Genomic DNA, 26,865 nt, shown 5'->3' on the forward strand with positions numbered 1-26,865 from the left:
CCTCCCCCCACACACCCCCCCCCCCCCGGCCGCCGCGGGCGGGGGGGGGGGGGCGGGCGGGGCGCGCGCCGCCCCCCCCCCCCCCCCCCCCCCCCCCCCCGAGACGCGGGGGGGGCTCAGAGCGCATGCGCATCCTAGCTACGGAAGCCGGAAGGAGTGTCAGAGTCAGTTGGTTGCTCTGGTTTCTTCTGACGGCGGCGTTGGCGACGAGGCTGCCTTTGGCAGCATGAACCCGCTGTGAGGCGCAGGCTTCACGGTGCGGGGGGCGGGGGGAAGAGGAGGACGTCTCGGCGAATTTCTCCGCCATGAACCTGAGGGGCCTCTTTCAGGACTTCAACCCGAGGTGAGACGGTTACTCCAGCGACCCTAGACGAGGGTTTGGGTTCGGGTAGCGGCTGGGAGAGGCACGGCGGCCACGGGCACTGCAGTCTGAGCACCCAGGCACCAGCCTGAGGCTCCTTATGTCTGCCAGCTGCTCTCGGGAAAGCTGTGTCGGCCTCATAGTCGGTCCATCTGCTTCTTCCTCCCGCGACTGGTACCAACCTGCCATGGTCCAAGTTGCCCATCTTGAAGACATGTCCTCCCAGAGGGAAGCCCATTGCTCTCCATTTGTCCTTTTTCATTGGTATTTCAACTTCTATTTCTCGATTTCTTTTTTCTTTTTTTCTGTCACCTCTCTTCCTGTCCCCATTTTCTCTGCCAGGGCCATCTCACTTGACCCTGACACCCACAGCCACCTTCCTACATGTTTCCTGTAGTTTCACCTCTTGGAGTTTTCCTTGGATTTATGCCTGTCCATCGTTCTTGGCTTATTTGTCAAAGTGATGTCTGAGATACTGAATTTTTAGATTCCTTGCCAGGGTATGGTAAATCTTACATAATGCCTTTGGGGGTGAACCTGATCCTGATCATTTCCAACGCATTTTCTTAGTCTTCTCTATAAGTTTATTCGCAGGAAGTAGATATTGCTCTGCTTATTTCCCAGACTTGAAATACCTATTGGGCAGTGAGGAGAAAACACTGACTAAAGTATATAAATCTCTGTCCTTGCACTTGCCAAACTGTTGTAAAAGTGTTCCCTCTGCGGGCTGTGAGCTCCCAAAGCAGAAACCACTTCCTGGTTGTTTCCTTCCACATCACCTCCCACCCATCATATAGTAGACACAAAATGTCTTTGGAATTAAACTGAGTCAAGATCTAGATTGGAGACCAGGCCATGGACAACCAAGTGATTCTCTCCCCATCTTTAGTAAGCTGCAAAATGAGTTCATTTCACTGACCTTTTTAAGTCCATTACTATTTAAAAGGAGTATCTGCTTGTTTATTTCTAAGTGGGAAGACATGCACTCAAGTAAGCTAGTCTTCCTCTGGATGCTAGGTCCTACGCTAGGCACTTAAGATGCTTGGCAGTCCCAGCCTGAAAGGAATGGGAATATAAATAGATAATTTGCTGTATTCATTCCCAAGAATGCCACTTTCTTGGCTGTTTGTTGGAGATGAAAGGAACTGGAGAGAGGTGGAGGGGACTGTTTGGAGGGCAGACTCCTTGAGAATGGTAACATTTAAAATTTTAAAGCCACTGTACTAGTCTGGGTGCTCTTATTGTCTTTGTGTTTATATTCTGGCTTTGGATCTGTGGTCACCACTAATGGCCTTGAAGCTTCTCTGCAGAGAAGAGTTCATTTAGAAGTAAATAGCAGAGAACTAACCGTAGTTGTACTTTTACTGCTCCTAGGATTAGGGTTTGTCTGGAGGACAACTGTGTTGGTACCGAAGCTGGACAGCTCTTGTGTATTTTCATTTTTTAGAGAGAGTGGTAAGAAACAGAAATAAAAGCTGAATTGCTTTGTGTCCTTGGGCAACTCACTTATCTGTTTCATCTGTAGAATGAGTATAATTGCTCACAAGGCTATTGGACCCGAATTAATGGCTGATTGGACCATGTGTTACAAATAGAAATTTCTAGGACTTGTTTATTATGGGAAAGATAGTCCAGAAGCTTCGAGGTGATCTCCCAGGTTATCTAAGAGTTGTGAAAGCAAAACAGTGGTCCACTGATAACACCCTTAGCCAGTTTTTCTTTATGTTTTATTTTCTTTCAAAAGCTAAAATCTAAAATTTATAATGAAGCACTTCAAAGAGATTTATAATGACCACCAACACATTTATTTGTGCTTGAATACTAAGTGGAATAAAATGCATCTTTCTCTGAAAATTTTAAAGGTCTCTTGTACCCCACCATTGTCCTGGTTCAATGTCATTAGTAGGAAGGAACAGTGTTACCTTTGATGTTTCAGGAATGCAGTGGCCAGGTGATATTAAGAAGTAGATATTTCTTAGCTGGTGGTGTTTCATGTACTGTGGATGATCTAGTTTTTAACATTGTATCTTAATCTTGCCCCATGCTAATGAAAGCCTTTCAAACAACTGGAGATCGGACTGGCAGAGTGTTGACAGAAAAGCACTCTGTGCTAAGACCTCAGATCTGTGCTTCTGTCTTATTCCCTGTCTCTAATTCTGAACCTGTTCACACATGCCCTCTTACTTCAGGACTTCATCATGCATTGCTCATTAATAGGACAGTTCCTTTTCTCCTTGACTCAGTTTCCATTTATCATTGAAATCTCTGTTCATTTGGTAGTTTCTGAAGGAAGTTGTTCTGGCTTCCTCAACCTCATCCATTACTCCCTGCCTATACAATCTCTGTAGAATATCATAGTCTTCCTTTAGAGGCCTTATCTGTGGCCTTGCATTTGTCTCTGTGTATTTAATTAATATTTCTTTCTCCTAATGAAATTCACACCACGTGAGGCCAAACCCATGGCTTTTCTTGTAATTTATATCCATGAGATAATAGCTGGCTCAGTAAGTATTAGTGAAATGAATGATAACTCACCAGAGCCTGTACAAACAGTCTAGAGCTCCTTTTTTTTTTCAATGACTGCTTTCTTGCTGGTGTATGAACTATTTATTTTCCCTCTCTCTTCCTGTTTCCCTTCAGAGTGTAACTGTTCCATTGACAAGATGAGAAAGACCTTAATAGTACAGGAGAGAGTGCTTTCTTAACTTTGGAGATTATCACAGAAATAGCCACTGTTATTGTTTGGTGGTTCCCAAAGCATGGACTGTGGCTCCAGACCTCCTCTTATACCTTGGAAATCTTGGTCACTGAGAACTCACTGAAGTTTTTTTTTTTTTTTTTCTAGTAATAGTAGTGACACAGAATGATTGAAAAGTGTTTAGCACCCAGCTGTGAAAGGGCTGATAGCTGACCCTATACTTATTTCCATCTGTCACAGAACTGGTTGATCATGAACTTCTTTTCAGAATTGCCTTTTAGTTACAAAGTTAAACTTGTTGAAACATACTGTGTCTACCAAGAAACCTCCTTCACTGCCTGAAGCTTCTAACAGCTTTATTGACTAAACAGACTATCAGAAGTGTACAGAATTAGAAAACTGATTCCAGAATGTCACTAGGAGGGTATGGAAGTACATGGCTTTAATAGGCAACCTGACACATCACAAGGCCTTGGAGTTGTCTACTATTTTGGTAAAGTTGTTATTTGTTAGAGAAGGCCTTTCAGCTGTGGTAGCCACACTGCATTGGAAGGCTGTGAGAACTCTGTTTAGGCTACCAACTCATTTGTAGTGGACTCCTCATGGGTGTGTGGTACATCCCTTGGGTATTGTAGACTGGAACAGTGAGTAAGAAATGCCTTATTGGGATTGTTTATGTGGACATGTAATACTAATGAAGTAAATTATGTTTACAAAGTTCTTGTATGCTCCATCATCTAAAGCCATTCTTTAGTCTTTGTAAGCTGTTTTTAATTTTAAATTTTGGGGAAAAATGAATGTGATTGCTGGTAATGGTTCACTAAAGGCCTCTGCAGGCGCCAGGTACATATATGGTATATAGGTATACATATAGGCAAAAGACCCATTTATATAAAATAAAGTAACAATTCTTGAAAATAATTATGTAAAATGAAGGATCAGAAAATGTGTGCAGTGTTTTAAATATAAATGATGTTGAGCTTAAGGCATATAGTTCAGTGGTATGGCAATTGTACAGGGCATTAGGCTTGATTCTCCAGCAGAGTAAAAATTACATAGTGTTAATTACTCCAAGTACTCCTTACAGATTGTATTTTTAAAATCAGGCCACTGATCTGTCAGTATGAGTGTAGTGTTAATATTGATAATGAATTGCTGTGTGATTGTTTGCACGTCTGTTGTTGGGGTATGCACATCTACTGATGGATACAATATTGTCTTGACTTTTACTGATTAATTGTTGTTAATAATGGCTATGGCTTATTTGCATCTATCATGTGTCAACACAGATTTGGCAGTTTATTTTTCAACATCCTTATTCTTCACAATAGCCCAACAAATCAGATTGCAGCCACATTTTATTTTAGTTTCTAATTTAATACATTTTTAATTGATTGATTGTAGGGGTGAGTGAGTGTACATATGACACAGTGTGCTTATGGAGGTCAGAGAACAGCTTTCAGGTGTCAGTTCTCTTCTTCCTGCACATGGGTCCTATGGATTAAACTCAAGTTATCTATCAGGCCAGTGGCAAGTGCTTCTACCTACTGACCCATCTCTCTGGCCCCAAGCAGCTTCATTTTAGAGAGTCATGGACTTCTCTAAAGTCATACAGGCAGTTATGGACCAATTCAGGATTCTAATGCAGGTCAGGTTCCTTCTGAAATTTTTTGCTTCATCCTTCTTGCCCCTTCCTCCTGTGACAGAGTAAGTCCAATATGCTGAGTAGCCATTCTTGCTAGTGTTTGGTCAGACTGACATCAGATAGTCATTTGGGAAGAGGGAATCTCAACTGAGAAAATGCCCCTCACTAGACTGGCCATTGGGCAAGCTGGTGAGACATTTTCTTTATAAACAATTCATGTAAGAGGGCTCAGCCCACTGCCCTGGCTATGACTTTCTGATTGCTTTGCTTATTGATGATGGTTCATAAGTATACAAGGTGAGTAAAATTTCTGAAATCTAACTGTAGGTACTGTATAACTGATAATATAGTGAGTTATGATCCAGTAGTGAGAAAAGTGATTACCAAATAAAATTTTTATGTCTCTCTTTAATAACCCTACAGAAAGAATAGATAGAACTTCTTATTTCCACCATGTTTCCACTTACCTTTATCTTAATGAATCAACAATATAATAAATCAGATGAGATATATGCTATAAGGATGATTGAGTGTCCATCTTCTTTACTAGCCTGGTATTGTTTAAGAATTTTTCCCTCTGAATTTTGTGCTTTTGTATATATTTATTAGTCAGATGCTCTTAAACATTTTTTATCTTAATAAAACAAGTTAAAATTAAAATTTAAACATTTTTCATATAGTAATAAAGTTTTATTTAGCTTAAGAGGTACAGTCCTTTAATAATTTGTGAAAATAACCATAGTTTGTCAGTTGGAGCCAGTCTCTCAAGTCATAAACAGAAATATGTCGCCTAAAGTGTGGTATATGTGTAGGAGGCTAGCTTACTTGCATTCATATAGACCTGAATCTATACTCTAGGCAATAGATTTTATTAGAGAAACCCAATGACTCTAAAAAGAGTCCAGCTAGACTCATTTAATTTAGAACTTTTATATATAGTTTTAAAATATAATTTAGAACAATCTTCAGAACTTTTATAGTTAGAGTCTTCTCTTTTGTGACTATCCATGAGTCTGAGCAGTAAGCATTTTATATATTTCAGAAAGGACAGTAGCTTTTATGGGCTGGCCCATGGTAATGGACTTATGCTGTGAAGTCAGATGTGATAATATAACTCCATTTTAAAGACACATCTATGGTTTGAATTAGAATCAAAAGTTTGTGTTTTGGAAACATATTCCTCAATTTAGTATTTTTAGAAAAATTACTATTATAATTTTGTATGAGTGTCTTGCCTGCATGTATATCTATTTACCACATGCATGCAATACACACAGATGAGAGAAGAAGGCATAGATAGCTGTCAGTTGCCATGCGAGTGCTGGAAACTGAACCTGAGGCCTCTGCAAGAACAACAGGTATTCATCACTACTGAACCATCTTTCCAGCCCTTTAAATTAAAATCCTAATCGCATTAGAGGCAACTTGAGAGATTATTAGGATACCACATACTTGTATTTTAAAATGTCAGCTTCAGAAGCAGGAAAAAACAATAATTTTATATATCTTGACATCTGAGTACAAAATTAATTTAATACTCCATGTGATGAATTGGGAAGAATAGCCAGTGTGCAGTAGATTGGTACAGCAGTGGTCAAGTGGAGGAAAAAGTACTGCTGTGCCTGATTTTCATGCGATTGGAATAATTTAGAACAACAACTAACAGATGAGACTGATTATTTGTATTAGGATCTTTGTTTTTCCAGTTACCTCTGGAACTAGTTTCATAATCACCACTTCTCTTCTTCCTACTGCCTCAGTCAGATCCCATACTTTCTTTTCCTAGCTCCCATGTCACTTTCCCTGTACTACCATTTATACAAATGTTATACCACATTGTACCTATGGCTTTCTGTGTAGACTTTTATCAGAAAACCTTTGGAAGCAGGAGAATTAATTACTCACTTTTGCTTTCTCAACCCAATATAGTATATGTTCTACATGGAGCTTTCAAATAAATTTTTATGGAATTAGTGACTTAAAAATGTATTTTACCTTATTTTATGTGTATGGGTGTTTTGCCAGCACGTATATCTGTACACCTGGTCTGTACAGGGTCCCTGAAGTCCAGAAGAAGAGGTTGTACCCTCTGGAACTGAAGCTATACTCAGTCATTGACTACCTTTTAAGTACTGAAAACTGAAAACATGTCCTCTAGAAAAGCAGCTAGTGATCTTAACTGTTGACCCATCTCTCTGGCCCTCAATTAATGACTTTTTTTATGAGTTGAAATGTTTCTGTTATTTCTCCTCATTTCATTATCAGATATTTGTTAAAAATGAGCTCTTTTTCACATTTTACTTTCCTTCTAGTAAATTCCTCATCTATGCCTGTCTGCTGCTGTTCTCTGTGCTACTGGCCCTTCGTCTGGATGGCATCATTCAGTGGAGCTACTGGGCTGTCTTTGCTCCAATATGGCTGTGGAAGTTAATGGTCATTGTTGGCGCATCAGTTGGAACTGGAGTTTGGGCACGAAATCCTCAATATCGGTAATACTGCTTTATAAAATCCACTGGTCTATATCTTAAGAGAACAAAATCATGCTGGCTCTCACTAGAGATAACATAAGGACAATTTCTTTCTATTTGAAGTTTGATGGGAACTGCAGTCCAACAAATATTCCTCATCAGGGTTTTGAAAACATAGACACTTGTTACATATTTTCTTACAGAACAGTGTTAGTTTGGATGGTTTTGTGCCTAGAAAGCCTATAAGTATAACACCAGACACCCCCAAATATAGAAATATTTTGCCGTAGCAGACTAAAAAGCACAGAAACACTCGATCTATAGTTCTCTGGCTATGTCTACCAGGGATCTGACTTCTGTAATTTACTTTTAGAACTAGGCTTCCCTTTCTCCTGCTCCTCTAATCCTGTTAGTTATGCTAGGGAGTGAACTTGGGCCAAAGGCTATGAGTCCCTTAGATAGGAACTAGTGACTGAGGTAAACAGAGAACCAGATGTTAAAAAGAGGGTAGAGCTTTGGGGGGTTATGGAAATGGTAGCAGCCTGTTGTAGCTGGATTCTGTGGGAGTCACTACGTTTCTTTTCTCAAAGATAAGGGAGGAGAGGGAGGAAGTGGAGAGAGTGAGGACCATTAGAAATCTACATCAGGAAGATGAGTGTAGATGTTCCTGATAGGACAGTAAGATACAAACAGCTGTTCATGTGAAAGAATATAGAAGATGGGGCTACTTTGGCTTTAAAAATTCTTGATTATCAACTTTTAAAAGAAGCTATAGTTTAGACTGCATAAAATGTATATCCCATAGGCATGTAGGACTTTGAGGGGGCTCTATACAACAAATCTTAGCAAATGAAGGATATTAATGTGTAAGTATTTCTTTTCTTTTCATCCCCTGAAATTATAATATGCTAGGCAGTGGTGTCATATACCTTTAATCCCAACACTTAGGAGTCAGAAGCAGATAAATCTCTGAGTTTAAGGCCAAGCCTCAACTACAGAGCAAGTTCCAGGAAGGCCAGGGCTACACAGTGAAACGTGGTCTCTAAAAACACACAGAGAGGGGGAGGGAATGAATAAATATACTATTTCAAGACTTATGTTTTATTGTTATTCATATGAATGTATATCTTATGTATGAGGATACCCATGGAGGCCAGAAAAGGGTGATGAATCCCTGGGGTAGATAGGTGGCTGGGAGCCATCCCAATGTGGGTGGTGAGCACTAAACTCAAGTGTTCTGGAAGAATAGCAAGCAGTCTTAACCACTGCACCATCTCTCCAGCCCTAATCTGTGGTTTTATATCTCTTGAATCTCTCTTTTCTTCCTCCTCCTCCTCCTCCTCCTCTTCCTCCTCCTCCTCCTCTTCTTCCCCTTCCCCTTTCCCTTCCAATTCCCTATCCCCTTCCCCTTCCCCTTCTTCCTTTCCCCTCCCCTTCTTCTTCCTTCCTTCCTTCCTTCCTTCTTCTTCTTCTTGACAAGGTTTCTCCATGTAACAGGCCCAGCTGTCCTGGAACTCACTTTGTAGACTAGCCTGGCCTCTTATGCACAAAGATCCACTTGCCTCTACCTCTCAAGTGCTAGGATTAAAGGTGACCTTTTTATGGGAAAAATTCAGATATCTAATTCTTGTTTCTAAAAAAAAATCATTAATTGATATTTAAAACTTATATGTACCTTTTCCTCTGTTTTGATATTTTTAAGTAAGGAAAAGCAGTTGTGTTTGTGGCTGGCTGGATGTATGGTATGCACAGGCACAATTATCCCCTTGTAACCATTATTTAGCAGCATGCTCGTGAAATCTACAGGAATTACCTGTGACCTTCTTTTCTCTTTGCTCTAGTCTCTAGAATATTTACCATCCATAGAGCAAATGTGTCACAAATCTTTATCTGTATTTTGAATGATCATTATAGACCTTTCAAATATATTATACACATTTTTAATTTTAGTTTATTAATAGTTTATGTTTGTATTTATACAGCTAATTAAACTTAATTTTTGAGCAAAACTTTTAACTTTCTTTTTAATTTACAGGTTTTAATTCATTATCTTATTAAAATAAAGATTAATAAAAGAGTTATTACTTTTTATTTGGATTTTAAAGTAGCACCTAAGAAAATTGCCATGCCTTGTTGAATATAACCTACACTTGCAGATGAAGCTAAAATCATATTTATACAGTTGCATGAAATATGATTTGTCTAGTTTTTAATTCAGTGAGAAATGAGGATCATGAGATGTGACAGAAGTGATTAATAGAATAATCTTGGAAGTAACTCTGATAGTTGAATTTAAAGTTAGGAATGTAAGTGTTCCTGGATATTTGCAAGATTGTGTATTAAAGATAGGCTTAATTTAGCTTTCTACTTCATCTTTTGTTTTTCATATTTACTGTTGAAATTCAGAATGAAAATTGACTTGGTATTTGCTGTGCACTATTGAGGATTCTGAATGTGTTTTTTTTTTTCTCTTCTTCTTCCATCCCCTTTTAGAGCAGAAGGAGAAACATGTGTGGAATTTAAAGCCATGTTAATTGCTGTGGGCATCCATTTGCTCCTGCTGATGTTTGAAGTTCTGGTCTGTGACAGGATTGAGAGAGGAAGCCATTTCTGGCTTCTGGTCTTCATGCCATTGTTCTTTGTTTCCCCAGTGTCTGTTGCAGCATGTGTCTGGGGCTTTCGACATGACAGGTCACTAGAGGTGAGATTTGTGTATTTAATCATGTTTTTAAAACATTTGCTATAATATCAGTCCCTTATCCTTCATCAGAAACAGACTAATCCTTAACTCTAGATTGTGGTTTACAAGAGAACAAAGACCTTCAGCTTTCTCCTAGTGTCCTGTTTTATAAGCTACCTGTGTTTGTCAGTCTTGTGAAGCAACCAATAGGATAGATAGAGACATTGCTATAAAGAGAGAGACTTTAAGGAATGGATGAACATGCTTGTGAAGCTGGCAACCTGTATCTATAGAACAGACAGGCAGGCTAAGGACTCAGAAGGAGTTGACACTCTAGGTTGGCTGAATTTCTTCCTTTCCAGAATAAAGCCTCCAACTGTTTTGAAGAGGGTTAGTTATCCTATAGTATTGAGAATAATCTCCTTTAAAAACTTGATGCTGTCACATTAACACATACCCTAGTATTTAATTAGATATTTTGGTAAAATAGTCCACCTGAATTGATACATAAATTTTAGTTTTCTCACTACCTCATCCCCTATGCTGTTACTCCTTAGCTGCCCTCTAGTTGCCTTATCCTGATATGCCCATATATTTATATGTTTATTTTTTTAATCAAGTACCTATATATGTAATCCCTTTAGGCCCAATAAGAAGACATATAGAATTAATTTCAAATTCTAAGACTAGTAATAGTAATAAAGAAAACAATTGTGGATGATATTTATAGTATCTGTATTCTATGCCAAACATTTGCATGGTCACTTCACAAATAGCAGCAACTTAGTAAATATTTACAACAACCTATGAGAGGGGTGCAGTTGTTTTCCCAGGAAGGATAATTAAGGAGAAAGGCCAGAATTCCATTTCAGTCAGGCCAAATTCAAAGCCAGAGGGATTAGCTAGAAAGGAACTGAGGACACAAAGAAATATACTAGCAGATTTAGAGAAAAATGGGAAGCACTAGACCCCCTTTCCCCAACACACTTCTTATCTGAGATAAGATTCACTGCCTTATTCCTTACTTAATCTGTACTCACTTAGCTTTACTCCACATCATCCAGGACTTAGCAAAATGTCTGGGGCCCTGTACAGTAGGTTCCTTTCAGTAATTTTTTTATCCAGACCACTGACCACTGTGTGTTAGCTTTTGCATCTAGTGACCAATATACCACAGAGAAACAGCTTTTAAAAGGTAGAATTAAAATGTTATGGACTAATTAAATCTTCCAGAAGAACTTCCAAGGTAGTCTGCCATTCAGTCTCCAGAATGGATATTACTGGCAGCTTTTTGTCAGATTTATAGTGAGAATTGTGTGCAAAAAGAAGAACAGAAAAGGTTGAGAATGCCTGTCATTTGGGTTTTGTAATAGTTACTGACTTAGTTGGGTTTTCACTGCTATAAGGAGATACTATGACAGAGGATACTCTTATAAAGGAAAACATTTAATTGGGGCTGTCTTACAGTTTCAGAAATTTATTCCATTATCATCATGGCAGAAAGCCTGGTAGCATTCAGGCAGACATGTTGCTGGAGAAGTAGTTGAGAGTTCTACATCTTGATCCAAATACAGCAGATCCACTGCCACCATAGGCCTAGCTTGAGCATAGGAGACCTGAAAACCTACCCCCAGTGACATACTTCCTCAAACAAGATCATACCTCCTAATAGTGCCATTCCCTATGTGCCAAGCATTCAAACACATGAGTCTGTGGGGACCATACCTATTGAAACCACCACAGTTATTTTTCTGTTGCTGTGATAAAGTACCCTTACCAAGGCAAAGTATAGAAGACAGAGCTTATTTGAGTTTTCTGTTCATATGGATACATATCCATGATCACTGAGGCAGGAGACATGATGGCAGTGGGGGAAGCTGAGAGGTCAACATCCTCAACCTCAGTCATGAAGCACTTTAGAGAGACTGTAATCTCAAATCCTATCCTCAGTGCTATCCTCCTAAACTTCCTGAGACAGTGCCGCTAAGTTGGGAGCATGTGTTCAAATGCTTGAGACTGTGAGGGACATTTCTCATTCAAATCACCAAAGTATATAAGGCCATGTGAAGTTGTGGCTAAAGAAAGCATGGCATTGAGAATATTAGATTTATTAAAAAGATTTCAAGTATTTTAACAGTATGACAATAGGAAGCTGTCTCTGTGGGCCCAGTAGGGATTTCAAATTCAAAGGTGTGAAATTTCTCAACTGAAAAATTTTCCTTTTGTTGTAAGAGAAACTTCAGGATCCCCTGTTTGTACAAGAAAATGTGAATGTGGAGAGCTTTTGGGGCTGCTTGGCAGGAATCTGGCATTGGCCAAGGACAAGGAAGTGGGCTTCAGGCAGGAATCTGACATTAGGCTAGAACAAAGAAGTGATTTCAGGCAGGAACATAAATCTTAGGCTAGAACAAAGAAGTAGGCTTCAGGCATGAAAATGACTTTGGGCTAGAACAGGAAAGCAGGCTCAGATATTTTGGTCATCCTGATAAGCTCTTAGAAATAGTGATCATGAGAGTGTTCACGGAATTTTGTTTATTGCCTTGCTTGTTTGTTGACTATTTGTGTTTATTGTCTTGCTTGTTCCTTTAGTATTTGCATCTATTGTACTGCTAGTTCCTCAACCTAGAACTGATCTTAAAACGTGCATGTAATTAAAATTGTATAAAAGCAAAAAGGAAGAGAAGGGATGGGATAGGGGGTTTATGGGAGGATGGGGAAAGGGGATATCATACCTGAAAAGTAAATAAATAAAATATCCAATAAAAAAGTAGACTTTGGGGAAAAAAAGACAGGAAAAAGAAAATCTGGAAATTATTTCCCCATGTTTTTCCATCCAGGTACTCAGTGGCTGCTATAGCCATGGTATGAGCAGTGGTAGAACTTGATGTCATCTACATGTTGCTAATTTTGCAGGCAAAATGCAAGAGTTACAGAGTCACAAAGGATTCTACTTCTATTTCAAAAGAAAGCCTGTGATGCCTGGCAATGTGTGCTAGTGTCACAATCCAGCAAACAACCCCTGGTAGGACAGTGTGCAAAGCTGTGAGTGTGAAGCCAAGATTCAGTGGAGAGCATTAGATGTTAGAGATATACCAAGAATGTGGAATGTCTGTCAAGAGAAGCTATAGGAATTGAGAAGTTCTCACAGAGATATAAAGGAGGACCTTGGGCCTGCCAGTGGGCCCCATGTTGGGAGAGTAGAAAGGGACCATATTTGAGGTGTACTAAAGAATAGAAACAAGAGAAACTCTTTAGCCAAGCAGACCATAGAGTAGCTAAGATGTTTCTGGAGTAGAAATAGGAGAAAAATATGAAACTGGGGAAAATAAGCCTTTGCACAGAGATAGCCTAGACAGAGACTACATCTCCAGCTGTCAAAATATGCACTGCTGAGAGATGTCTCACTGATTAAAGTGCTTACTGTGAAAACATGAGGAGCTGAGTTCACTTTCTGTCTTAGCTTTACTGCTGTGAAGAGACACCATGACCAAGCAATTCTTATAAAAGAAAGCATTTAATTCGGAGCTTGCTTAAATTTTCAGAGGTTAATCCATTATCACCATAGTGGAAAGTATGGTAGCATCCAGACAGGTATGATACTAAAGAAGTACATGAGAGTTCTATATTCTAGATCCAGAGAGAAAGGGAAACAGACTGGGTCTGGGGAAAAACTTCAAACCCCATCCTAAGTGACAACTTCCTCCAACAAGGCCATACCTCCTAGTCCTTGTAATCTTTCCAAACAGATCTGTTCCCTAGTGACTAAGCATTCAAATATATGAGCCTATGGGGGCCATTGTCTTTTTAATTAATTAATTAATTAATTAATTAATCCACTTTACATCCCAATTGCAGCCCCCTCCTCTCTGTCCTTCACAAAGCTCCTTTCCCCATTTCCCCCTCCCCTTCTCCTCTGAGAAGGGGAACCCTACTATCATCCTACCCTGGCACATCAAGTCATTACAGAATTTTGTATATCTTCTCCCACTAAGGCCAGGCAAGGTAGCTCAGTTAGGGGAACAGTATTCACAGGCAGGCAACAGCTTTAGGGACAGCTCTCACTCCAGTTGTTGGGGGATCTGCATGAAGGCTGAGCTACACATCTCCTACATATGTGGGGCCTAGGTCCAGCCTATGTATATGCTCTTCGCTTGGTGTTTCAATCTCTGGGAGCCCCAAAGGATCCAGAATAGTTGACTCTGTTGGTCTTCCTATGGAGTTCCTATCCCCTTCGGGTCCCTTAATACTTCCCCTAACTCTTCTCTGAGCTCTGTTCAATGTTTGGCTGTGGGTCTCTGCATCTGTTTTCATTGGCTGCTGGTGGAGCCTCTTCAGAGGAAAGCATAGAAGAGTATCATTAATAGTGCCAGGGATTGGTTCTTGCACATGGGATGGGCCTCAAGTTGGGCCAGTTATTGGTTGGCCATCCCCTCAGTCTCTGCTCCTTCTTGTAGAAGGGGCAAATTTTGGGTCAAAGGTTAAGTCAAAGGGCATTGTCAATAGGACCAAAGGGCAGGATACAGAATTGGAAAAAATCTTCACCAATCATACATCTGACAGCAGGCTAATATACAATATATATATAAAGAACTCAATAAGTTAGATACCAATAACCCAAATAACCTAATTAATACATGGGGCACAGAGCTAAATAGAGAATTCTGAACAGAAGAATCTCAAGTGGCCAAGAAACAAATGTTCAACATCTTTAATCATCAGGAAAATACAAATCAAAGCAACCCTGATATTCCATCTTACACCCATCAGAATGGCTAAAACTCAAAAACTCAAGTGATAGCACATGCTGACAAGGATGTGGAGCAAGGGAAACACTCCTCTACCTCTGGTGGGAGTGCAAACTTATATAACCACTCTGAAAATCAATCTGACAGTTTCTCAGAAAATTGGGAATAGTTCTAGCTCAAGATCCAGCTATACCACTCCAGGAGAGGGTATTTGTATTCAAACCACTACAGATTTCTAGAATCCATGTAAAAGCCTGGCCTTGAAGCATATTTCTGCCATGCCAGTGCAAGGATGCTGAAACAGCTAGATCCTGAGGGTCTTGCTGGCCAGCCAGCCTAGGCAGTAGGTCAAGCTAAAGGTTTAATAAGAAACCATGTCTCAAAAATAAAGTAGGAGCCTGACATAGTATACATTTTTAGTCCCAGTTATTCAGGAGGCAGAGGCAAGTGGATTTCTGAGACCATCCTGCTCTGCATAGTGTACGTTCCAAGCCAGTCAGGGCAACACATGAGACCCTGTCTGAAAATAGGTAAGTGGATAGATATAGATACATATATACATGCATGCATGCATGCACAACACACTAAATAATTTCTTTAAAATATACAAATGAGGTGTTCTCATCATCCTAGTGAACTCACAGCACACCAGGAATAATATCCAATTTGAGGAAAACTGTACCATGCACACTCCTAGCTTGAAATGGTTTGTAGCATTTTCCCCCGTAGGTTCCAGTGCATTACCTGTTTTCATGCAAGAGTATTAAAAGCAGAATTTTCAGCAGTTGTGATTAAAATCTGGTATTTCAAGAAAATATTGGTGAAGAGCTGGCAGAGAGTTCTCTAGAGTAAAAATGTATTTATAGGCAAGGATGAAGACTCATCAGAAGAAAGGCTCCTGGTGATCCTTGGGTGAAAAGGTTCATCTATCTCGAAGAGAATAGAGCTGTGGAATTAGGTTTTGGAGGATTGGTGAAAAAATGGGCCATACTTAGGAAGTCACATGTAACTAAAGAAAGTAAGGCCTTCAAGAGAAGATTGAATGGGAGAATGGGCAGAATGTGATAATTGAATATAAGAATGTAGAGGCTACAACAGGCCATTGTGTTGTCTTACCATGATGGAACGTAGAGGGACAGAGTTCAGGAGAGTGAGTTCAGTTGGGGATCAGTTTAATGACAGGTGTTTCTAGGAGAACCATGTGGCAACTGCACACTAGACCTGTTATATAGCAGTACAGCTAGCTTGCAGGCACATTTCAGAACTAATCACTAGGCAATATGTTAAGCTGCAGTGTTGCTGAAACTTTTTCCACCCCAGGTGGTGTGAATGAATGCTTGTGTGTGATTCAGTGAAAGCGTTGTCTATTTGGGATGTTAGAAGTATAGCCATTTAAAGAATAGAAAGGGAGCCCAAAAAGAACTTCTCTGAGTGCTCACAGCATGCCAAGACTACAGTATGATTCTTGAAACTCAGTTAGTAGTACAAGAAAGAATTGGTCAACCTTTAAATGGTGTTGAAATAGTCCAGTAAGATGCAGATATAAATATTCTGCTGCCTATTGGTACTCCGGCCCTTGGTAAATAGGAGTTGTCAGTAGCTTAGAATGGAAGATGAGGCAATAGGGCCTTATGTAGCTGTTCTTGCCTCACAAAGCTGGAATGTACTTAAAAAGTGGGTTAGGCCAGGAGTGCTGAATCACAAGAGATGTGAACTTACTTCTATTTGGATATTTTGGATTTAATGGGAAATTGGCAAGTAGAGTTTTTTACTGGGAAAGGTCAGTAGCACTGTAAGAATTAATGATGCAACACCAAATCTATAATTGTTGGCTTAAGGTGACAGGGTCCTCAAAGAACTGGAAAAGAAGGCATGGGATTTGTGGCAGAGTCCTGGTTAGAAGTAGAAGAAAGTTTTAGGGTACTATAAATCATCTATATACTGATTATTAGCAGAGGCATAAAGGAGACTTGGAAGAAATCTATTGCAGATTGCCTCTTTTTTCTCTCTTCTTTCAAAAGAAGGTCACTATTAGGCCAGCATTCAGATCTTAAACAAAAAGGCCAAGGCACCAACTAACCTTAAGAATGGGACAAAAGACATGTGCACAATTCCCCTCAGCATGATCCCACTGTGGATTTCTGTTGCCAAAACAATCATAAGCTTCCTGCATAATAACATTGAAGTCTTACAGTATTAAAATTTGCATTGCCTATGAGAGTGTTAAACAAATAACCACTGTGTTCAATGTAACTTGTTTAACTGGTTCTTTTCTTCATTTTTAGCTAGAAATCCTGTGTTCTGTCAACATTCTTCAGTTTATATTCATTGCCTTAAGACTGGACAAGATCATCCACTGGCCCTGGCTTGTACGTAGTTTTTAAAAATTTTAAACAAACCTTCTCTTATAAAAGTAATTCATATTTATTTCAAATATTTTGGAAAAAAAGCCAAACAAGCATGAGCAGCAACTAGTGATCACATAGTACCAATACTGGGAACTAACACAGTGGGCTTTGTTTCCTTGTACACAGATAGTTGAGATTCTTTTGTATCCAGCTTTTTTGTTTTAATATAGCTTAAGCATTTGTTCATATCAACAAATATTATAAAGATAACACATAAGGCTTCATTGACTCATGAGTTGCATTTATGAAACATGTCTGTTTCTAAATGTTTCAGTTGCTGCTCATATTTGTGATTTTAAAATGTGCCTGTTTGTATATCTGTTTTTAAGTTTTCTAAATTTTTAACTACACCCTACTTATATATGTTTATGAAGAACAGTAGAACCTTTCATTTTGTATTTTTAATATGTAAAAATCAAATCAGTTTAATTATCATTCTACCTCAGACATTTATCATTTATTTATGCAAGGAATGATCAACGTGCTATTCTCTTTTAGCTATTTTGAACCATTTAATTATTATCAATCATAATTATTCTGATGTTCTAGAAACATTACAAGACTTTTTTATCTCAAATCTCTGGTGTATTTTTGTGTATAAAAATCCTTGCTTATTATTTTAATGTTTTCTTAGAAAGTATTCTAGAAAAGGCATTACTGAGTTATAGATAATTTTTAAGTTTTTGAGATTTTATTATTTTTATGTGTATGAGTGTTTTCCTGAATGCATATCAGTGCCCCATATACCTGTAGTGACTGAGGATGCCAGAAGAGAGCGCATAAGATTTCCTAGGACTGGAACTACAAATGGTTGTGAGCCACCGTGTAGGTGCTGGGAATCGAACCCAGGTCCTCTGCAAGACTAGCAAGTACCCTAAATCCACTGAATCGTCTCTCCAGCCCCAAGATAGAAGATTTTTAAAGGATTTGTTTTCTATTGATGTGTTTAGTATACTAAATAATGGGTTTTATTTTTATGTCTTCATATGAATATATCATTCATTGTTATTTGGCTAAATTTGCCCCATCCCTCTCTTTCTTGCTTTTCTATCCTACTAGCCCTTTCTCCTCTATCCTCTATAAGCAGTACCTTCTACTTTCATGTTTTATATATATATATATTTAAATCTAGATTCTACATGTAAGAGAAAACATACAGTATTTGTCTTTTTTTTTTTTACCATCTATTACCCTCTCTTGTTCATTCCTTTAAACCCTTTTCTTTGAAACATGGGGACTTTCATGTAATTCATTCATGTACACACACACACACACACACACACACACTTAAAAAATATAGATTATGGGTATGGGGCTAGATTGATGTCTCGTTGATAATTCCTATTCCAGAGAATATGATGCTCTCTTTTGGTCCTCCACGAGCACAAACATGGTTCAAAGACATACATGGAGGTAAAACTCTCCATACACATAAATACATACCTTGTATGGACTACCATACAGGAAAACCTGTTTTCAGAAAACCTGTACCTGTTTCTACTTATAAGAGGTAGAATTGTAAGTCATCCTAAATTATGGCTTCAGTTAATGGTTAGTTAAAAGTGACTACACAGATGGAGAAGATACATATATAAATAACAAAAACTATACACTAGAGAATACAGTATGGTTTCAATTAGTAATAGTTTAAGAGAGAAGATTGGGCTGTAGTTGTAGCTCAGTTGATAGAGTGTTTTCCTTACATGCACAAAACCCTGAGTTCAATTCGCATTACTGAATAAGACAGACCAGGTGGCACATGTTTGTAATGCTAGTACTTAGGAGGTATAGACAGGAGGATTTGAAGTTCATGATCAGCCTTGCATACATGGCAAGTTGAAGGCAGCCTGTGCTACGTGAGACTATAGCTCAAGGGTTTATACCAGTGTTTAAAATTTTGGTTTCTGTTTTCTTTGCTGCTTAATGTATATTTGGTGTGTGTGTGTGTGTGTGTGTGTGTGTGTGTGTGTGTGTGTGTCCCTGTGCATTTGTATATGTGAAGGTACATGTGTTTGTGGGTGTGGGTATGTATATTGGAGACCAGAAGTCATCCTCAGGCATCTTTTCTCAGATACCATCCACTTTGTTCTTTTGAGTCAGAGTCTCTTACTTCCCTGGAGCTTCTTGATTAGGCTAGGCAAGCTGGCCTGCCAACAAGCTCCTGGGATCTGCCTATTTCCACGTCCTGACCCTAGCAATAGGATTAAAAGCAGGGACTACTACTGGCTTTTTCATGTGGGTTCTAGAACTAGAACTTGAGTCTTTGTATTTACATGGTTACCCTTTGCCAATTGAGATGTCATACCAACCCTTAATGTGTAATTTTTTTTTTTGCACAAGACATTTTCTATATTAAACATAGTTTACTTTTTTAAATAAAAAATATGCAGTAGATAAGTAAAAGACTCATTTAGGGGCAGGAAAGAAAATAAAAGTCCATATAGTCCAAATTAAATGTGGGACTTATCACTTTCCCCTACAGTCTTTGATAAAAATATTCATATGTTTTCCATTTATGTATTCTATGATTTTAGAGCAGTATCTGAAGAAATTGAATTGAAGAATTTATGTTTGTCACATGGAAGAACCAATTCATATGAGACTAATTTTATGGTATAAGGGTTATAGTTAGAGAACAAATAATTAAAAACCTTGAATGTTTTCCCCAATTAAGTACAGGGATCCTGACCCTTGACCTTATACAGATCCAAATGGATGAAGCATCCTAACTACATACATCTCATAATTGGTGAGATAGCAAATGAAGCTGTGAAAATCACTATCCTTCTACCCATGAAAGGAGTACCAATAAATTAATGGCACCATGGCTGTGCTTTAGAAGAGGTAATGGAAGGTATATATAGATAGACTTTGTAATAAAGCCTATAATCAAGATCCCCAAACTGTTCAAAAGGCCTAAAAGTTATGGAACAACTTAAATCACAAGTGTTTAAATTAAAATGTCAAAATTATAGCATGTTAGACAAAAAGGGAGGAAAATCATTGAAACCTGCAAATCAGTGAAATATTCTTTATATATAGCACCAATAATATGAGCCATAAGATGAAATTATAAAGTTAGCCTTCATGAAACAAAATAAAGAAAAAGACAGGTCACTGACTGAGGAAAAGCTTTTAAAAAAATACAAAAACTTTGACTTTTAGCAAATACATATCATGGAGTCAATTAAAAATAAGGACTTATTCATGTGCACACAACCACACAGACACAGACACGTAGGTGATTAAGGGAGTCAATGACTGGTGTTGAGTAATTCCAAGTGAGAATAAACGTGCAGAAGTAAGTGCTTGAGTAAGTGTGAGTAAACAGATATGTGAGCGACTGAATGTGAGCAACTGAATGAGAGGGAGAGAGGAGTCTTCGAGGGAATGTAACAATAGGGATGTGGGAGGAAGTGGGAGGGAAAGTTGACAGAATAAGAATGTAGCAGTGAGGAGTAATCCTTACATGAGCAGCTAGACAGAGTGAACATGAGGGACTGAGTAAAAGGAGTATGTGAATTAGTGCCATGGAAACGTGAGGATGGACATAAGAGGACGTGTGAAGAATTAAGTGAATGAGAGCGAGGGGTGAGGAAGACACAGGGGAGCAAGAGGGGATTCTACTGTTCTGAGGTATGTGTGTGGTGCGTGAGGGAGGCTCAGTGTGGGTAGGAGAGAGGAGTACATGAGTGATGACAAGTGAGAAAGTGAGTAGGGTGACAGTGGATATGTAAGGGGCAGTGAGGACATATGAGTAAGCAGGTAAGTAAGATGTAACTGAGTTAGGGAGCAAGACACTGTGGATGTGGTAGTCAGTGACTGCGAGTAAGAGAGTGGAGGAACTGAGAATGAAGGAGCGTGGGAGTGACTGAGAGGTGGGGAGCATGGAAATGGGTGGATGACAAAATGGGGGACTTGAAACTGAGGGAGTCTATTCAGAAGAAACTTAAAATATGCCGTGTTGGAGGACCAGATGTCAGGTTGTTACCTGAATGCCTAATGACATTATTTTCTGGATGGAAGTCCTATGATGAATGTGGTGTTTCCCATGATATCTCCATGACAGCCCTGGCAGTAGGACTGTAGTCATGCTTCCCCTTGACTACCTGAACAGACCAAGTAAAATGATAAAGGCAGCTGCCAGAGCTGTAGAGAAGCTCTTAAGACATCATGTTTCTACTCCTCTCTAGGTTGTATGTGTTCCTCTGTGGATTCTCATGTCCTTCTTGTGCCTGGTGGTCCTCTATTACATTGTTTGGTCTGTTCTGTTCCTGCGCTCTATGGACGTGATTGCAGAACAACGCAGGACACATATAACCATGGCACTGAGCTGGATGACCATTGTCGTGCCTCTTCTTACTTTTGAGGTAAGCATTCTACATGAAATCTCTTCTGCTCCCACATTCTACCTTTATCTGGAACAGCATCTACCATAGCTAGATAGGTATACTGCTGTCCTTGTGGGAGAGAGAAAGTTCAGAGGGAACTTGGAACAAGAATGTGCTTGCAGGACTCACAGAGAGCAGTACACCTCTCTGCCCACAAGGCATTTGGCCACATCCAGCTTCTACTCTAAAAGGATTTTGGACAACCTGCTTTTTTATTGGAGTTCAGTTGGGAATACTAGGCTAGATAGTATTGACTCCTTTGAACAAACCCTGGGAAGGATTTCTCATAAAACTCCTGGCAGTGGGAATCTTTCAGCTGGTAGACTTTAGTTTGGCCCTGGGGAAGGATATGAAATTTCCCCAGGTCCTTTTCTTCCCCTCGATGGATGCCACCATTACCTGCGGTGGTCTTCCCTCTTCTCAGGTATGACAGAGGGAGAGATTACAATATAGACAGCTGCAGACTTGGTGCGTTTTATGGTGATCCATCAATACTACCTTAACTTTGTCTTTTTGCAGATCCTGCTGGTTCACAAACTGGATGGCCACAATGCTTTCTCCTGTATTCCAATATTTGTTCCCCTGTGGCTCTCATTAATCACACTGATGGCAACAACATTTGGACAGAAAGGAGGAAACCACTGTACGTCCACAGACTAAGAAACAGTGTGTGTGTGTGTGTGTGTGTGTGTGTGTGTGTGTGTGTGTGTGTGTGTGTGTATGTGTATGTGTGTGTGTGGTCTGCACATGTGCTGCTCTTTACAAAATGCTGACTCAGGACCTCATTTTAGAAGTTGTTCTGTATATTTTAAAGATAAGGAAGGGGAGCAGTACTCCATAAGAAGAGCATGTGATCTCATTTGCAGTGGGATGCACATCTGCATTCCACCTCATTCCAGTGCACACTATAAGTGGACAAGTGGAAATAGGGCCATACATGGCGGGTTGTCTCTTCGAGTTCCCATTTCCTGCTCCTTAAAAATTGGCTCAAGAGCATTCAGGACCCTTTCTGTCCTTCTCTCCTCAATGGAATGGAATTTTTTCAGTTTCATGGAGCTAGACTACTCTGTCTTGACTAATATTTTATGGCATGTGCTTTGGAGGTGGTCTTTGAGGAAGATACCATTCTCATAAGGCTATGAGCTCCACTTCATGTGATCCAGAGAACTTCCCACTTTACATCTTTGGAAGAGGAGAGTGTACAATGCAGTGCAGGCTGAGCTAAGATTTTTATACTGGAAGAGCCAGCAGTCCCCTATTGAAACAGCATAACTCAGTGACCTAGTTTGAGGGGTTCCCATGAGGTCAGACTCAATTTTGGCCAATTCCTTCTTATGTCTACTCAAATTTCAGATAGTTACAGAAGTCTGCTTAAATATCACTCTGTCACCAGTTAGTTTAACTTGGGTCTAGTAAATGGGAAGAAGGTGGTATGGTCTAGGTTTTGCCAGTATTTGAGAATTGCTTTCATAGTTAGTGGTTCTGCAGCCCCAGCTTCTATCTGAGTCAGTGGCTGGTCAGGTAAAGCCGCACTGTCTAGCCTACCTCACCATTTTTCAACCAGGAGCTCTGATCACAGGCTGGAGAATCACTGCCCCTCAAATAAGGACCTGTGCATGCTGCCAGTGCTAGCCTGGGGTCTCACTCTGAGAACTTTGGAGCTGGAGGTGTTCATTACTCTGCTTATTGGGCAGTTAGATCCTGGCCAGACTTTACTTCTGAAGAACCTGGGTAAAGTGATACATAATGCCAGTAGAGCTCCTTGCTCAGGAAAGATATGTGACGTGAAAGCCTACAGTTTGAAAGGGAAAATTCTTATTTTTCAGGGTGGTTTGGTATTCGCAAAGACTTCTGCCAGTTTCTGCTTGAAATATTCCCATTTTTGAGAGAATATGGAAATATTTCATATGATCTCCACCATGAAGATAGTGAGGAAACAGAAGAAACTCCAGTTCCAGAACCTCCTAAAATTGCACCTATGTTTCGCAAGAAGGCCAGGGTGGTCATCACCCAGAGCCCTGGCAAATATGTCCTTCCTCCACCCAAATTAAATATTGAAATGCCAGACTAAAGGACGCCACCAGGGCCGGAGTGTGCGTGCACTGAGACACACTCCTACTTCCCTTGCCCCAATCTAGACCTGGAACCTCGGACCTCCATCTGAAGCCTCGTTTGCATCCAGTGTCAACTAGCCACTCAGAACATAGGTGGCAGGGACTAAGCGTATCTATCAATATGGATGCCAGTGACACATGAGAAAAGAACCCATTTCTTTCTGTATGGGTACCTAAAATATGTTCTCATTCCTGTGGTACCCACCCAGGGATGACTGCTGCCTAGGCCCACAGAAAACATATCTGTGCTCTGGGCAGATTTTCTTGTGCTAAAATTCCTATTAAAGTATTGAACAATGTGGTTCTTATGGGACCACTTCCATTTGTGGCTCAGCTGTGCTGCTTATAGGTAGCCAGTGGGGACTGTAAGTAGGTCTGTACACATCTATTGTGTTCAGATACAGCCCAGCCTTGCTTTCCTTGTCCCTGCTGTACAGAAATTTCGCTTTAGGCAGGATGACAGCAGGTTTGCAGGGCCTCATCAGTGAGCCCTTCCCAATGGCATGATTCCATGCCTGTATAGTATTTATACAGCTATTTTAGCACTGTAATATACAGTGTCAAATCCTAGTTCTGTACAGCATATTCTCTGTTAAAGTATTTTTTTACAAGCTTGTGCTGGAGATGGATGGGTTAAGCCATGGAAGAAGCAGAGAGCTCAGCTGCTGTGTCTCAGACAGATGCCCTACCTTCATTTACCACGACCACTGACACCCTGGAATGCGTGCCAGCACAGCTACTATAAGCAAGGAAAGCTCTGTGCTTTTCTAACACGGGGTGTGGGAGAAGTGGCTTACAAGCCCAAGAAATGCCCCTTGAGATCAGGACACTAGAGAAGGTTGTCAAGGCAGGCCAGAAAGATCCAGGGACTCCTGTCAAAGTCCAGAGCATTCTGTCTACCAGCAAGAACACTGCATACTGGGCATGCAGGTATCATCACCTGTCAGCAGTTTCTCCAGGCTCTGCTGGTATAGCCAGCCCAGAACCCATCATACCAGAAAATAACCTTCAGTCTAAATCAAATGATTCATTTCCCAATGGAAGTAAAGGGAGCCTTGATCTTCCTGATCAGGAGGTACAATGTGTTTTCATGGTCACCTTATCAGTGACTTCAGTCACACATAATTGAAGTCTACTATGACCCTAATCCTACCCTTGGTACAGGCCTCCACTGAGCCTGTGTGTTTCAGGAGAAAGGGGAAACAGTGTAGCAATTTTTGTTTGGTCTCTTAAAAATGTGGTTGAATCCACTATTTTTTGCTCCTGTAGTTCAATAAAGTGGTTCATTTTACATGTGTACTGTGTGTATTTCACTTTGTAGAAAAACTGGAATTATTCTTGCCTTATGACAAGGACATCCTCTGGCTACCACAGGTAAGTAAAGCAGGCAGATAGGGCAAGCATCCTTTACTGTTTCTTCAAGCATCAGTAGAGGGAAGAAGCTCTTGCCATCCATCCCCAGTGGCTGCTTGATGGCTTTCTCCCATTGTGAAAGCTTTGGGGGCCTTCCAGAATGTTTCTGAGGTTCCAGAACATGCCTAAAATTGCACTACACAGTTTTATCTAGTCTCTTAACTGTCTCTGCAGCTTAGGAGGAATGTTACTAGGAGGCTTTGTTACTAGGAGATCTTTCAGGTCATGGTTTGACACCATCTGACTGACAGGAAGATCAGTTCCTTGGCTGTTGATGAGAAATACCCTGCATGTAGCCAGAGATCAGGCATAAATTAATTCTTGAGCTCCTTGGATTTCAGAAAACGCTTTGTTAAGTCAAAGCAGTAGCAGATACTCAACTGCCAGGTGTGTTGCTCCTGTTTGAGGTACCACTGGTTCTCAGTCTTGGCACCTCGATGCCACTACTCTTCTCCCTTTGAGAAAATGAAGAGATGTCTGCAACTACTTCTCCCAAAGGCCCAGGACTCTGGGGTCATTATGTCTCCAGTGTGGAGATTTTATTTATTCATGGAAATGGGAAGTGGAAAGTGTCCTGTGTGGGAAGGCAACGGGATACCAGAGCTGCTTTTGAGTAGATGGCTGGCCTCATCTCTGATCAGGCACCATACACCAGATGAATGATTGCATAGAACATACATGCAGGTAAAAAACCCAACCCACATCTCTATTGTCTCCTGGTCAAGTTAATTGAAGTTATCTGTGAAAGCCAACTGCCAGATTTCTTGTCCTTTGCATAACTGCAAAGACCCAGTAGTAGTCTGTGTTTAGGAAGGGTACATATGAAGGCTAAAGAGATACCAGAAACAGGCTGTCATCTACTTTTCTATATACTGTGACACTAATAGGTAGCTGAGCAGCTTTTGTAGGAGTGTCTTTGTAGGAGTGTCTATTTGTGTCAGAAGAAGCACATAACTGGAGCTCCATCATTGTTTGTCATCCTTGAATTAACTGTGTTTTGATAAGAATCAAGGTTATACAAATACATGTAGTCTATGGGTTCTGACCAAGAGCTTATGTTGCTTAGCTACTACATCCTATGACACTGCCAGTCCTGAAGAGTGTTAAAACAAGGAGGTATCCCATGGCTTGTGCTAAAGCTTTGCTACATCTCCTTAAACGGAAAAGGGCAACAATGTTGTCTTTTACTATGGGGAAGAAAGTTGACATGCTGACATCACTTGTCTACCTAGGACATTTAGGAGATGTCCAACTGGATGTGTTGTGATGTTACTCTCTTAGGGGACCTGGGTCATGTATGGTGCCTTTGACATCATCCAGATCCAAAGGTGCTACTGCCCACATTGCACTCTCATGTCTACATCACTAAGTATAGCTAGATATAAGGAAGATGATCTGAGAGGCTGGGGACTCATTTTAGGTTTGGAAAGGTACCTTTTCCTCTAGACACAAGAGATCCCTGGATGAACATAGAAATACTACTCCAGAGAAGAAAGACCCTCTCTCCAGCAAGGCCTTCACTGTGTTTCAGAATAACTGATGTCTTTGCTGCATAGAGTGTTGCAGAAGTACTATTAGGTCCATTTCTGTATGAAACACCACTCCCCATTATTCCTTGGTGAATTTCTGTCTGGATTGAGTTTACATCACTAATAGGGCATTGATGTCCTGTATTAACAAGGTTGGAGACATGACTCAGCAGCTAAGAATGAATACTGCTCTTGCAGAGGAACTGGGCTTGGTTTCCAGCACCCACATGGTGATTCATAAACTTCTGCAACTCTAGTTTTAGGAGATTTAATGTCCTCTTCTAGCCTCCTTGGGCTCTTGTACGTGAAGTCATTCAAACAGAAACATGCATGCATTTGCATACATGCATGTACTTGCATGCACACACATGTACACATGCACATGCACCTGTATCCACACATGTACACACACA

General features: G+C 40.1%; 1 protein-coding gene across 1 annotated transcript; it reads left to right on the forward strand.

The window, feature by feature from the left end:
• The first annotated feature begins 139 nt into the window (after positions 1 to 139).
• On the forward strand, positions 140 to 24,807 carry Tmem185a (transmembrane protein 185A). The gene is made up of 7 exons (XM_028784310.1): positions 140 to 343; positions 7,017 to 7,193; positions 9,666 to 9,873; positions 16,883 to 16,966; positions 21,199 to 21,375; positions 21,916 to 22,039; positions 23,223 to 24,807. Exons 1-7 carry the CDS (start codon positions 306 to 308, stop codon positions 23,465 to 23,467), a joined length of 1,053 nt encoding a protein of 350 aa, XP_028640143.1. The 5' UTR covers positions 140 to 305; the 3' UTR covers positions 23,468 to 24,807.
• Positions 24,808 to 26,865: the final 2,058 nt, after the last annotated feature.

This window comes from Grammomys surdaster, unplaced genomic scaffold (assembly GCF_004785775.1).
Source record: "Grammomys surdaster isolate TR1022 unplaced genomic scaffold, NIH_TR_1.0 120804, whole genome shotgun sequence".
NCBI lineage: Eukaryota > Metazoa > Chordata > Mammalia > Rodentia > Muridae > Grammomys > Grammomys surdaster.